The 13,722-nt window shown below is 45.6% G+C and overlaps 1 protein-coding gene across 3 annotated transcripts in view; it reads right to left on the minus strand.

Annotated features, from left to right (window-relative positions):
* LMF1 (lipase maturation factor 1) overlaps positions 1-13,722 on the minus strand; it is a 206,440-nt gene that overhangs the window by 143,554 nt on the left and 49,164 nt on the right. For all 3 annotated transcript variants that reach the window (XM_055710086.1, XM_027812420.2, XM_055710087.1), the window contains one exon: positions 1,904-2,052. In XM_055710086.1, coding sequence (XP_055566061.1) covers positions 1,904-2,052 — 149 coding nt within the window. The remainder of the gene's footprint in view (positions 1-1,903; positions 2,053-13,722) is intronic.

Raw genomic sequence — 13,722 nt, forward strand, 5'->3', positions numbered from 1 at the left:
CACAGATTTACAAGCTGCCTTAGTTGGTTTAAGGCAGGCCATTTTTAGGGATTATCTTCCTTTATTCTCTCCTAAACCCATACGCTGTACTTCACCTGGCTACCACATTTCCCTTCCAGCACCATTTTCCCATAAAGAGCACCAAGCTCCACAGACACTCCCATTTCCATTCCTTTCCTACCAGCTGTTTTGCTAAGAACTTGTTGTGGTTTAACAGTCAAACCTGGGAGAGAACCATTCCAGCTTTTTTTCTAATTGCAACTTCCCAGCTGTCCCAGGAAAAGCCTCCATGAAAACAGATCACAAGAGCCCGAGTAATTTTGCATCTACCTACCTAACCACAACAGCTTGTTTGCCATGAGGCTCCTGACATTTTGTGTTCAGCCCACCATGGATCTTCCCATTAGCTCCATCTCCTGCTGGCAGTGTCAAACAAGACCTTCTCTCCACAGAAGTCAGGCATCCTAAAAGACTGGATTTCTGTAATTTAAAGTTGCAATTACAGATGCATCCAGTCGCCTCCATCCCAGGGTATGGCAGAACGTACCGCCCACCTGAACTCCAACCAAAAACCTTACAGCATTTTAAAAGCATTACGAAGGTGACTTTGTCTCACAGAATCAGAATCACTTAGGTTGGGAAAGACCTTTAAGATCTTCAGATAGTCCAACCATTAACCCAGGACTACCAAGTCCCCACTAAACCATGCCCCTAAGCGTCACATCTACAATAAACCCTTATAGAATATTTTCAACCAGCAGTTGCATTAAAATCTATGGGATTATCTACACATGCAGATATTGTATGGGGTCATAGAAAGCTGGGCTGGAGCGGACCTTCAGGAGCAATTTTATCCATCAGTATTGCCCTGCAGCAGGTTCAGATCTATTTCATTAATAATGAGCAAGAATTGCAGGAATTAATAATGAGCAAGAACTGCAGCTTTAGGAAGCTGAGCAAAATTTGGCAATGCTACACCATAGCTAATTAACACAACATCAAAGAGTGGGTTTTGAAATACACTTGCACAACACGTGCAAAAAAGCAAAATTTTCTCTTTGATGCAACAAGCGTACAGCACACGTTTTCCAAGAATATCTACTGCAATAACATATCTGCCTCTAACAAAGTTGTCTTGAAAGTAGCAAACACTAAGGCTAACACAAAAAAGTTTGCCTTTCATTTATTTTTTAAGAGCTTGACTACAGATTCAAGCACTTTAAGAGCTGGGGTGACAGTAGGACTTTAGAGCAAATGGACACAGGAATGTCCCACCTGCCTGCAATCTCTTTCTACAGTGATAACCCTTAGCTTAAAGTTTTGGGATATTTTGAAATGTCCAAAATGCATACTGAGATGACGGGATAATGCCCCTGCCACACCTTTATTTTAACAAGGATGTGTCAGCTCCTGATGGATTCTTTTACAAGCCGCTTGGGAATTTCCACTGGCACAGAGACAGTAATGCAGCAATTGTTTTCTCTGAAAACACGGAGCACAGAGTGACATTACAGTAAAGCACGCACAAAGAAAAAATAACTCAGGGCAAAGCTCCTGGGAAGTACCCACTGGACTCCCAACCATCTTATCAAAGAGCCACAATGCCCAAGTCTCAAACTTCACTTTTATTCCTTTTCAAGAGCCAATCACACCAGCAGCACCAACATATCAGCACAGGTATTCTTACTCCTGTGTTTGTCCTCCTTAAAATAAACACTAATAGTTGAAAGATTCTGTGAACCAGAGGATGAAGCATTTCCTACTACATGCTTCTTCCTTGTAACAAGAAAAAATCCTAAACCAGAGGACACCAAAGTATTGGACCAGGGGTAGGTTTTCTGTTAGGATGAGACACTCCATTTGCTGACACCTCAAAAAAGCAAAAACATGAAGTCCCACTTACCGCTCCAAGCATGATCCTGAAAATCAGCCACCGAAAGCCCCAGATGATGATGCTGGAAGGAGGAGTGTGCTGGGGCAGGCGGGAGAGGGTCCACAGTGGGCAGAGGAATATCCCCAGGAACCCTGTTTCCAGGAGCTGTGATTCCCATCCTGTAGTGCCAGCATGTCAGAAATGAAAAAGAAAATGGTTATTGTATAAGTCCTGTAAGTTATGCTTTCACAAATTTTAAACACCCAAGAAGAAAAAAAAAAACCAAAACAAACCACCAACAACTTGTAATGCTTTTTAAGTTTAACTTGGGGAAACTCAGGTTCCAAACTCTGTCCTCATACACCCATCACACACACTGGGAGGTCACACTTTGAGCTCCAGTATGAATGATGTGCAACTGCATGTGGTGCATTGGGTTGTGGTGTTCTCCAACCACACACACGGACACTTCTGTTGTTTACATGGTTATTTTATGCAACACAAAGCAAAAGAAAATACAAGAACTTCTATGAAGCAGAGTTAACTGCCCTGGGAATTGGCAAGGTGACCCAGGCACACAACCGATTGGTGCCGCTGTGATTCCTGCAATCATGGACTGACTGAGCCACTGCCAACAGTCCCACTGACTACTGGATTGGTGCCCAAATGAGGCAGTCTTTATCTTCAACAGGAAATTATTAAAATCACATTAAGTCTTATTCATCATCAATATTAACGTACAATGAGAAGCTTTGAATTTTAAATTGCAAAGAAAAATCATAGTGAAAAAAGTCCAAATCACCCATCAAGCCAGTTTTACACACTGCAGGATTTAGCAAAATTACTCTAGATTGAATACCAGTAGAGTGAGATGAAAGCACAGCCTTGAAACCACACAGCGAACCTGTTACCTGCAATACTGGACACTTTGGAGAAGGCAGATTATAACATACTTCATTCAAATCTACATTTTACATTTTCTTTTTCCAGCGCAGCATATTGTATAAATATTGAAATTATTATTCCAGAAGAGCCAGAACACAGCAGTTCTGTTTTGACAGGTGAAGTCCAACCTCCACTATGTTTTTAAGGAACAACAGACTGATGCCAAAACCAAATTACTCCTACTTTATCCTACCTCCAATTACACACTCTAATTTTCAAATATTTCTGCACAATACAATTGCACTCTGAAGCCATAAAAAAAAAAAGACACTAAATGGCACACTAGTGGGGACAATTCCTGAAAACTCAGCAACCTCTTTGGAGCTATTTAAGATGCTGGTATTCCCATCTACATGGCTACATAAATTAAACCAGATAGTGCCCACAGGTCCCTTGTAGCCATGTTCCTTTTCCCAAGAGCCCCCCAGGTGCTTTACCAGCTTCCAAATGGCAGCAACAACGTGCGGTCCATAACACCTCCCTTCACCAAACAGGCAGGGAAACACCTACCAAAGGAATTAATTTCTTCCAGCTCCAGTCTAAGACACCTGATTGTGCACCAGGTTGAGATTTTTCAAAGCTGCAATTTGACTGTCACACAAGCAAGACTATGTTGAACCTGCTTTAAAATACTTTAAGCAGCAGTCATGCAATCTCCTTTTTTTAACCTTAATATGCACAAAGTCCCTTAAATCAAAATGTTGTTTCTTTTCTCAAAAAGATTATTTTACATCAAACAACTATTAAAAAATACCCACTCTCCCTCCATACATCCTGTGGTTTCTAGAACAGATAACCCAACTGCCAAAATTAGCACTTTTGAGTGGACAAGCGAAGTATATTGTTATAAAAGCAGCTGCACCAGGAAAGCAATGGCTAATGCAAAATGTGAAAGGTTAATTGTTACTAAACCCAGCCACAAATAGCAGTTATGGGTCTAACTGGCACCAAAATGGTAGTATATCTCCTTCATTTCTGCCTGCACAAGAATCCCACTGTTATCAGCGTTTTCATATGTTAATCACTGTGTTTCCCTGCAGACATATAGGATGCACGCTGGATGGCTGAGCAGGAAGGCGGATGCTTCTAGACCCCCAAACGGCTTTGCAATCCCTACGTATGCATGTCCCTTCCAGAGCAGCATCGCCTCCCACCGTGCATGAGACAGTGGCAATTTTTTAAAGTTGTTTTTAAACCAAACACCTAGGGAGATGTTTGTGTGCATAGAGGGAAGTGGCATGAAAGGATCGTGCAATCCCGGGTGACACGTTTCTTGTGCGTGAAATGGGCTATACGAGCACACAACCAGCTCGCCGGGCCGCGTGCATGAGCGCGCGTGTGTCCGAAGCGAAGTCGAAGCTTTCCCGGTATGTGCTGGCCTCCAAGGATCATGAGTTCAGCCTGCACCTGTGCTTCTTGTTCCAAAGCGACAAGTTTGAATCCTGGCACCACCACCACCCGGCTGTGAGTCCAACAGCATAATCCGAGGCGAACGGTGCCAGCGAGGGGGACAGCTCAGCACCGCGGCGGGAGGGAGCACCGGAGCAAACAGTGCTGCCAGCTGTTGGGAGAAACCTCTTAAATTACCCGCTGCTGACAACTTGGACTGGCAGCGGGTGCAGCTAAGCCGGCACCAAACAGGGTTTAACTGGAAGTGCAGCCAAGGACAAACTACGGTCACAGCACCGTTTTACAAGTCTCCGTCTAAACCTCCTCGGCTTGTGGTTAAATCCTGTCCTGCTCTGGCTGCTCTGCACCCGCTGCCAGTCCAAGTTGTCTACTGACCTTTGCAGTAGATCACAGCAAGTTCCTGCGAAAAACCAAGTTTAAGATGCAGATATGCACGGAGAGCCTCTGATTAATTAACAAGCCTCTTCCTGATGGACTGCATCTCCACAGCTGGTAATGTGGTCATGCAGATCAATTTTCTGCACTAGCACACATCACCCCAACAGTCACATTTGCTGCCCTCGGCAGGGGCAGCTTCTCTCCAGCCTCCACCCATCGTTCCCCCCAGCAGCCTCTCACCCTGGACCCTTCCCTGCAGCAGCCCCCCAGCTCCCCGACCCATGGCCAGAGCTGCACTGCTCTCCCCCTCCCCATTCAGCACAGGCTCATCCTGACTGTATCACGCTATTCCTCTTACAGGCTTCATCATGTGCAAACAAAGTACTGCTTGATGCTACTCCATAAGCAATGCAAGTACTTGTGATGGCAGGATTACCCAAGATGCTACGTGTGTTATGTTTTCTACTAAAAATTACAGCCAAATCATCAAGACTTTCAAGGATGCAAACATGTTGCTCAACACCACAACTGCATCCACAGTACAGTGTAAAAAGGGGGAGCTCTGCTCCATCTCACATTCACTTTACTGTAAATTGATATTACAAAGCAAGATTACAAGATCCGTCAACAGAAACCTTGCGTTTCAAACTGCTGACTTACAAACAGTTGTTCACGTCCACCCCTTGTAAGCCTCACACTCAAAATCCCTTGCAAGCTTAAGACAGGTTTGAGGCTGTAACCATGTGCCTGCTGAACACTCCTGAAGTTTGAGCACTGCCAACTTTTAACACTGCTTTTGAGGCTCACAAAGCCAAAAGACACTGTAAGACCCATCAGGAATCAACCAAGTCATCACACCTTGGCATGGAAGCCCTTAGGAACAACTGGTACTTAGCTGACCCATGCAGCTAAGTAATAACAGTATTTTTCTCCCTACCCTTATCCTCCTCTTCCTGCTATCAAGTGGGCAGCATTGATCAGATGTACTTGCTGATGCGGCAGTGCCCAGCAAAGGAGCCCAACACAACCACACCCTCCATCTCCACCAAACATACTGGGAACCACATACCAAACCCTCCTCCAAGCTGCAGAAATTCCCACCTGCGATGTTTTTTAGGGCAGTTCTAGCACAACAAAAATATGAACACAAAGAAAGTCATCTCCATGATCTGGGTGGACCTACAGGGGGAATCAAATGGTCCCCCACTTTGAGGCCATGGGAGGGGAAGGCAGGTGCTGGGCATCAGAAGCTTTAGAAGCATCTGCCTGGCAGCCACGGAGCATCGTGCAAACTGCAAAACCAGCGGCAATACAGGAATTAAAGGACTGGTACCAGAGCAAAGATCTCCTGCCCGTCGTGATGCAGTTTATCACATACAGCAACATTTCCCAATCCTATTCAGGAGTGAAACCCATTTTATAAATGGCAGCAAACCCCAGGATATTCAGAGGCATCGAGGCTATCTCAGAAAGGCAGCTCCCATCCTCAAAAGTGCCAACCAACACATCCTTAGTGCCCAGGCTAAATCTCGGGGCTCACCTCCAACCCGGTCCCTCCGCTCCCAGCACACACTGATACTGCTGGGAACGAAAGGGTCACGTTGTTGACCCACCTGCTCCTGTTTTCTTCAGTTGGATCTAGTCAAATTTCAGCAGCTGCAGAGCGGCACAAAGCGCCCCATTGTTATCTCCCGCGCAGCCGGAGAGGGAGCCATGGGTTGGTTTTTTTTTTTCTTTTTTGGGAAAAAAAAATGAAATAAAATAAACTGCCAATGGCGGCTGCACTTGCCCCACACGCGTTTCAAATGTTTTTTACATGCTCCAAACTTGATGTGGCAAAATCCATCGTTTGGCATTTTCTAGAGGTCTCTGCAGGGGCAGGGGAGGAGAAGAAGGAGAGGACGTGTCAGGAGACAAGACAGACAGGGAAGGGGAGCAAGCAAAAACAAACCCAAAAAAACCCCAACCACCTTTCTCACACACTTTTAGGGTTTTCAAATGTTTGGGGTTTTTTTATTTCCTTAAAATTATATAAACCCTCCAAAAGTTTAAATTTTCAGCTAGGAAATTTAGTTCAACTTCAAGCGATCTCTTGAGTCAAAACCCATTTGCAGCTCAAACGAAGAGCTGCAAAAGCTGGCACCGCACGGTCTCACCGAGTCCTTCGGCAGAGAGACCATACACATCGGCAGGAACATCTGATGTGCTGTAGGAAACATTACTGGTGCTTAACATTTAAAAAAAAAAAAGTCAATTTTGCATGAACAATCTCCAGAAAAGTTCAAAGCAGCCCCATTATGGCTCCCTATAGAGAGTATAATTTCTAATGGAATATAGATTATATAGCATTATATTATTAAGGTTTCCAATTTTCATCTTTATTATTTACCATCAAATATCTGATGAAAAAAACGGCCAGGTTACAGCAGCTTGTCTACAGCTACAGGGGAAAGGCAGTGCAAGCCCTTCCCACCCAGCCCTGCACACTGCACCTTCAGCCTGCCCGCATCCCAAACCAGTTTTCTGTTTACATGGACAGTCAGGGAGAAAGCAACGAGGCAGAGAAGGGTAGAAAGCCTTCAGAACTAAATACTAGATACAAAATAGTCAGGTCCGGAGAGAGTGAAGTTTCTTCTTTTCAATTAATCTGATTTTCCTCTGGAAAAAAAAAACAAAAAACCCAACACCACCTGATCAAAATCAAACCCGACACCTAGCTATGGTAGAAATAGCTCAGGTAATTAATTTTTATTAATTTCCCTACATAAAACATGGGATAAGGTGAAACAGCAAACCGTCTCTCTTTGTATATATGTATCTATACATAAAATGTATAGAGGGCACGTTTGCATGGCACAGACAAATGCTTCTACAATATACACGCATTTTACAGCTCTGCGCAGCCAGCAGGCAGAGGCGCGGGAGCGGACAGTGCAGCTGTCTCCTTATGAATATTGTGTGTCAGACGCCCCAGCAGCCAAAGCAAAGGAGATACCCAATACGGACTGACTTACACTGGAATTAGATTAACTGCTCCTGAGCCTCTCCTCCCTACCTCCCTGAAATTCAGTATGATATAATTTTAGCTATAGCGTTAAAACACCTGTTGAAAATAGTATGGTTACACCGATGACTACAGGATACTCCGACCAAGGACTTTAGCCTGCAAACACTCGTTGCAACCACCATGTGTGGTTCAACCGATGCAAACGGACCTGTTGCCAGCAGCAAGCAACATCCCAAGTAATTAGGTGTTTACCTGGGGTGTGATCCCCATGGGTACCGGGCTGCTCTTTGCCTCTGCGCCCACCGCTCACCCCTACTACCCTCCCCATCAGGGTCTCCTCCTTCACCCTGCCATCCGTGCTCATCACCCACTTGCAGAAACGCACAGCAAATTAGAAAATGCTCAGAACTGTACTGACATAGCAATACTTTTAATAAGTACATACTGTCTGAAAAGAGAACAGTCAGTCAAACCCTAGCCCTCTTTTCCAGCTACGAAAGATAAATCTCAAAAAACCAACCAACCAAAAAAAAAAACCCAAACAACAAAACAACCCCCAAAACCATACAAAAACCCACCCATGGAGAATAAATGTGTCTGCTTTTTCCTTACTTTTTTATTCTTTCTAAAATCAAAACACTCTATAAATAATTACAACTTTCATAATTCATAGCAGCAACTTCCTCGAAGGAAAACAAAGCTCCTAAATATCCTAAAAATAACTGCATCGTTGTGAAGTGTCTTGCTAACATGTCCTCTAGTAAGTCAAAATACTGCGCCTGCCAGCCAACTACAAATACCAGTTTTTATCTCCAGCGTGAAATACTGGCCACACTAAAACCCATGGCAAAATGATCACCAGTTTCAACTGGGTTTGGCTTTCACGCTGCAGTTTCAGATGTCTCAGCTACCACCTGTTGAAACATGCTGGCTTCTCCTCTCCGCTGAGGACAAGCGCCAGGGAACGGGCTCACCGGCCAGCCCCGCGGCAGGGGACGAGCATCACCATGTTGAAGATGACACTAAAGACCCAAGTGAGCAGGATCCATCCGCTGCTACGCCATTCCAGGCTTAAGGAGAGCAACAACTAGATGCAAACAGCTTCAACTACAGGAGGAAGAAACCTTTGCAAAGCAGAGGAAGTTCAGCAAATTGCTGCAACTCGCTCTGCAGCAGTTTGCACTGTAGTCAGTTGTGCTCAGCACCCCAGAAGCACTGGGCACCCCACGAGGCATCGCCAGCAGCTGTCCTTCCACTGCAACGTTGCCCCTTTTTGCCTTTTTTCCAGTCATTTTTCCTTTTCCACAAGGACAGCAAACCTATTGGGGGAACAGACTCACTCCCCTCACTCTCTAGCTTTCCAAATATCAGTAAAAAGCAGAAGCACAAAGAGTACATACATGAAACGTTCAAGTTTGTGTCAAGTTTTAAAAGTTTCCCAGGGCTCCCAATAGACAGGATTTAGGAAATTCCTAATGGAAAGACCAGGTCTCTCTGCAGTCACATGGTCTGCCTGTAAACACGAAAACCCTGTTAACAGTGTCACAGAGCAGTTCTGAATCTCCTCCATCAGCAGGCAGAGAGCGTGCACGCAAGGCTCGGATTTGAAATAACTTAGGTTTTCCAAACAGGGGAAAAGCAAAGCCCAGGCACTGGCATTGCACACACCTTAGAGGCGCAGCAAAGCTCTCCTTTCAACTGACACACAGCAGAAAGTTTCAACTTTAAGACTTAAAATTACTGCGGAGCAACAAGAATGCTTTGTTTAGAAGTGATCCAAAAAAAAACCCTGCAAAAGTTCCTAGTGCAACAGATGCTGACCTCAGAAGTGGATCTGAACTAGGACAGAGAAAGGAGAGATGCTCAAAAAAAGGGAAGAAATCCATCCACCACAGCTCTGAGGAAAAGACAATGAGGAAAGACAATGATTTATTGCTTCTCAGTTCGGTGGTGCCTTTCACTTCCAGATCCCAGAACAAAGAGACACCTCTCGCTGGCTGCCCGCCCCCACGGGGTCTCAAGCCTTTTCAGAGCGGTGAAAGCCGAAGTTCAGAGGGCTGAAGGATGGTCCCCTCCGGCACCTTGTCCTGGGCAAGAGCAGATAACCCCACGCCTCCACTCCTGCCCCGAACACCAACAAGCCTAAGATCTGAACTAGCTTCCCTCAGTCAAACTGCCATATCCATTCTGCCTAGAACACCACCTACATTAAATGTTTCAAATCTCTCATTTGCCAAAGAGATAACAGCCTGGTGATACTTCACATTTCTGCAGCCAACAGAATAGTTCTTTATGTTGTTGGAAGATTTGGAAAAATGTTATCAATAACTTTTGTTCTTAAAGTATAAACCATACAGAAAAAAAAAAATTCAGCATAAAAACTTTTAAAAGCTTCCAAGTGCTCTCCAGGGTAGTCATTAGAAACTACTTAGGTAACAGGAGGGTGATAACAGTGAGTTAATGCAGCGTTAAATTAGCCCTCCTTCCATGCAGAACTTTAAGTGACAGAGGAATCAGTTGGGAGGATTTTTATTTTATTTTTTAAATAATGAAGTTAATGGATTTCCTGTTTTTAGCTCTGTGGGCGGCTGTCATTTTGAGGGATCCATATATACTGTATTTAATTACTTTAAGACAAAGTAATGAAAATAATTTCATCTGTGTTCATATGGCCTCACGGGCAGCAGCATCTCCCAAGCATGGCCATCAAGGCGAGGAGAACATGCAAGCACCGCTGCTCATCAGCATAAGGGAGTGTTGCCTCTGGAGATGTGTAACCACAGCAGCTACTGCTTACTCACGGGACTTCTCCACATCCCAAGCCACCCCTCAAATCCTTCACACGGCCAACAACCACAAGACTTTTGCCACAAATCTTGGTGAGCTGAGGGGAACGAGCATCAGGAGGGGTTCACAGCCAAGAGATGGCAGTGGCTTCTCCAGGTTCCCTACCATCTTCCTGCAGACCCAGCTTGGGCTGGCGCTGGCCCCCAGGGAAACCCAACAGCAGGTTTAACAGCTCCTCTGGACTCACCTCCCGCAGTGGGGACTCACCCCATTTCCTCTTAACAGATTACTAGAAGTAGGGTCAATGATGTCCACCAGTAACTTTAGACAGCGATCAGCAAGATTTAGGCTGGCCACAAAGATAGGGGAAGGAAAAAAAAAGGCTGAGCATCCTGCAATGGTCCACAAATGATGTGCCACACAGAGAACTTTGTAAATTAAATGGGGAGTGATGGAAGGGACTGACTGTGAAATGAGATGTTGAACAGAGCCGGGAACAGATGCAGAACAAAAGGAGAGGCCAAGGACACGTGATGCCACCACAACCAGGCAATACGACCCATTTAGTATTGGTGCTACACATTGCATCAGGGCATGGCAGCATGCTCCCACTCAACCCATTCTGACAGAAGAAAAGCAGCCTTAAAGGCTTGAAACAAAAAAGCCTGAAGGCAGAGAACAATCCCTGGCTGACGGGAGCCATCGGAGGGAAGCCTTCCCTGAGAAACTGATAACCTGCCTACTGCGGCGCTCTGTTTTGCTTTGAAGCAGCTGGCTCTGGTACTGCTGGAAGCAAGCCTTGATGGATCACTGGTGTGAATCCAATATTGTGATCCCTCCATTCCCCTGTGCTGAGAGAGGGTCAGGTATACACTGCACATACCAGCAGAGACCATCTACTGCCAGGTTCCCATGGCACTAGGAAAACAAAAGGGAAAATATGTATCATCACTAAGGAACTCCAGTTCCTGAGACAAATAATTATAACCTGGAAGAGATTTTCTTTGCAATTATCCTTTCTGTGCCGACCGCTTTGAAGTCCATGCTGTAACTAAAAGCCAGTTACAGTTTTCTCTCTCAAAACCCATGATCATCAGATGAAAACAATACACGATGGCACGGCCAAGTGCACAGAGTCAGGTGGCTTTGGCTTAAAAGAAATTAAGCCAAATCAGAACATACCCAAAGAACAAGAAAGGTAAAGACTGAACCCTCACCCACAAAACCAGAACAGTCAGGGTTTGCTCAGGAACTGGTGGTTACTATACACTTTCCTGCTACGTGACTGGAAAAGCCTGAAATGCACCTGATGTAACAGCACCCCATGTGCTCTGCTCAGAGCTGGTCTGTACAGAGCTCTGCAGGCACCACGCTGTTCTCGGCGGTGGGGTCTGCACAGACACCCCGCACCAGCATCTGCAGCACCTCTCCTCCGGGAAGCCAACAGCGATTCCGCAACAAAACCACTCCAAGCCCCTTTACTGCAGTGAATGGTGAAGCAAAACGTCACGAGGCTCTGACAGCCTTCAAGAGATGAACCTCAGCTCCCAACCCTCTTTCACGAGGAAATGTAAGTCTTCCTCCCAGTATTGATCAAGACCTGATACAGGATTGACTCAGAAGTTCATGTCTACCCCAACACAATCAAGATAGACCAGGACACCACTCTTGCATACAACACACCCTCCCTAGCCCAGCTTGCTTCTTCCAGCTGCCCCCCACCTTTGCTTGCCCCTCCCCACTACTCTGGGGATGCCCCTCTGCTCAGCTTTGGTGGCCACCACAGTCCACGTGTTCACAGGATATGAACTGTGCCAAGAGAGGAGGCAGGGAGGAAAACCACTGGAAACGGGCACCAACATTCACTCAGGAAACTTGAGGTTGTGCCGGGATCAGCCAGTGGGGACTGACACCCCTCTGGGGCTAAAACTCTTGGGAATGTCAACTTGCAACTTGGCCTTGCTACAGGTGGACTCTTGCAGAGATGGAGGAACTGGAGCATACAATCATTTGGGAGAAGTGGCACCTTACTCCCACCTGCAAAGCACTCTGAACCTTGGGAGGACACTGCAACGAAGGACATGAGGGGCCTCTGACTGACGGGAAGACACCAAGGACTTTGGAAGACAGAGGTATTTTGAAGTACCAAAAAATTCCCTTTGATGCTCATCTCTTCCAGGTTACATTCCTCCTTCCTGTGCTTTTCCTCCTTACTCTCCACCAAGAAATCCCCGCTATGAAGAAGAAAGCTACCAATTTCCACCTTCTCGAGCAGCCTGTTGAACACATTTTATCTGTTCTTTATGGACAGGACCCCTGCAGCACTACGCCATGTGCCTGCGGAGCTAAATTGCTAAAAACAGGTGTCTGTTGGGTGTTAAATCTATCTACAGGCTGCTCTGGCAGCTTAAGAAACCATTAGCAGCTGTTAACATGGTTAGCATGGCAACGTTGAGCCTAACAGCTCAACCAGCCCGCTTTCTTCACCATTTCAAAACTATCATTCCCCACTTGTACACTTCAAGCAAGAACAAATTAAAACCAATACCATGAAGGCACCTGGCAAGCTATTTTGCTAGCAGACAGAAAACAAGTCTTGAAATAAAAAGCATATTAGACAAATTTTTCCTGCTTATGATGCGAGATTCCCATTACCCCAGAGAGATCACATTTTAGCCTCATGCAAGCACATGTTTTAGCATCAACATTTGCAGATGATAAATACTCACTGAGGGATGACTCCTTCATCAGGCTTCTCCATCAGTTTGAAGCAGACTTCTCATTTAAAATTTTCTCTGTCTCCCCAATTTATTCTTGAACTTATTTTTTTTTAAAGCACAGCTTGTATACAGAGTAGGGAAAAAAAAGGCTGCATAGCCCATTAACTTCAAGGCAGATATACCCATCCAACAGCCACGGGATCACAGGAGCGATAAAAAAGGTGTAATCTCAAAGGTGGTATGTGAGAAGACCACGAGGAGGTTATGGCCAACTTCTAGGTTGAATGTGAAAGGCTGTCCTAGTGCAGGAGAGGAAATACAGGTCCTGGCAGTATATAGGAGTCCCAGAGGGGAACACAACTTTGCATATTAGCTATCAGACATGGCACATTGGTGTCTGACCAGCGCATGGACCAAAGACACTGGCCATGGTCATGGTCCCAATCCTGCCACTGAGCGTGACAAACGCTCATTCACACACAGTTAGACACAACCCACTGTCAGATGCCTACAGAATGCGCACACCGAACACCCAGGACACATCCTCAGCTCTGCGCACCAGGTATGAAGTAGGAGCCTGGGGACAGCCGGCGTTTGCACAG

Source organism: Falco cherrug, chromosome 4, assembly GCF_023634085.1.
Source record: "Falco cherrug isolate bFalChe1 chromosome 4, bFalChe1.pri, whole genome shotgun sequence".
NCBI classification, from domain to species: Eukaryota; Metazoa; Chordata; class Aves; order Falconiformes; family Falconidae; genus Falco; species Falco cherrug.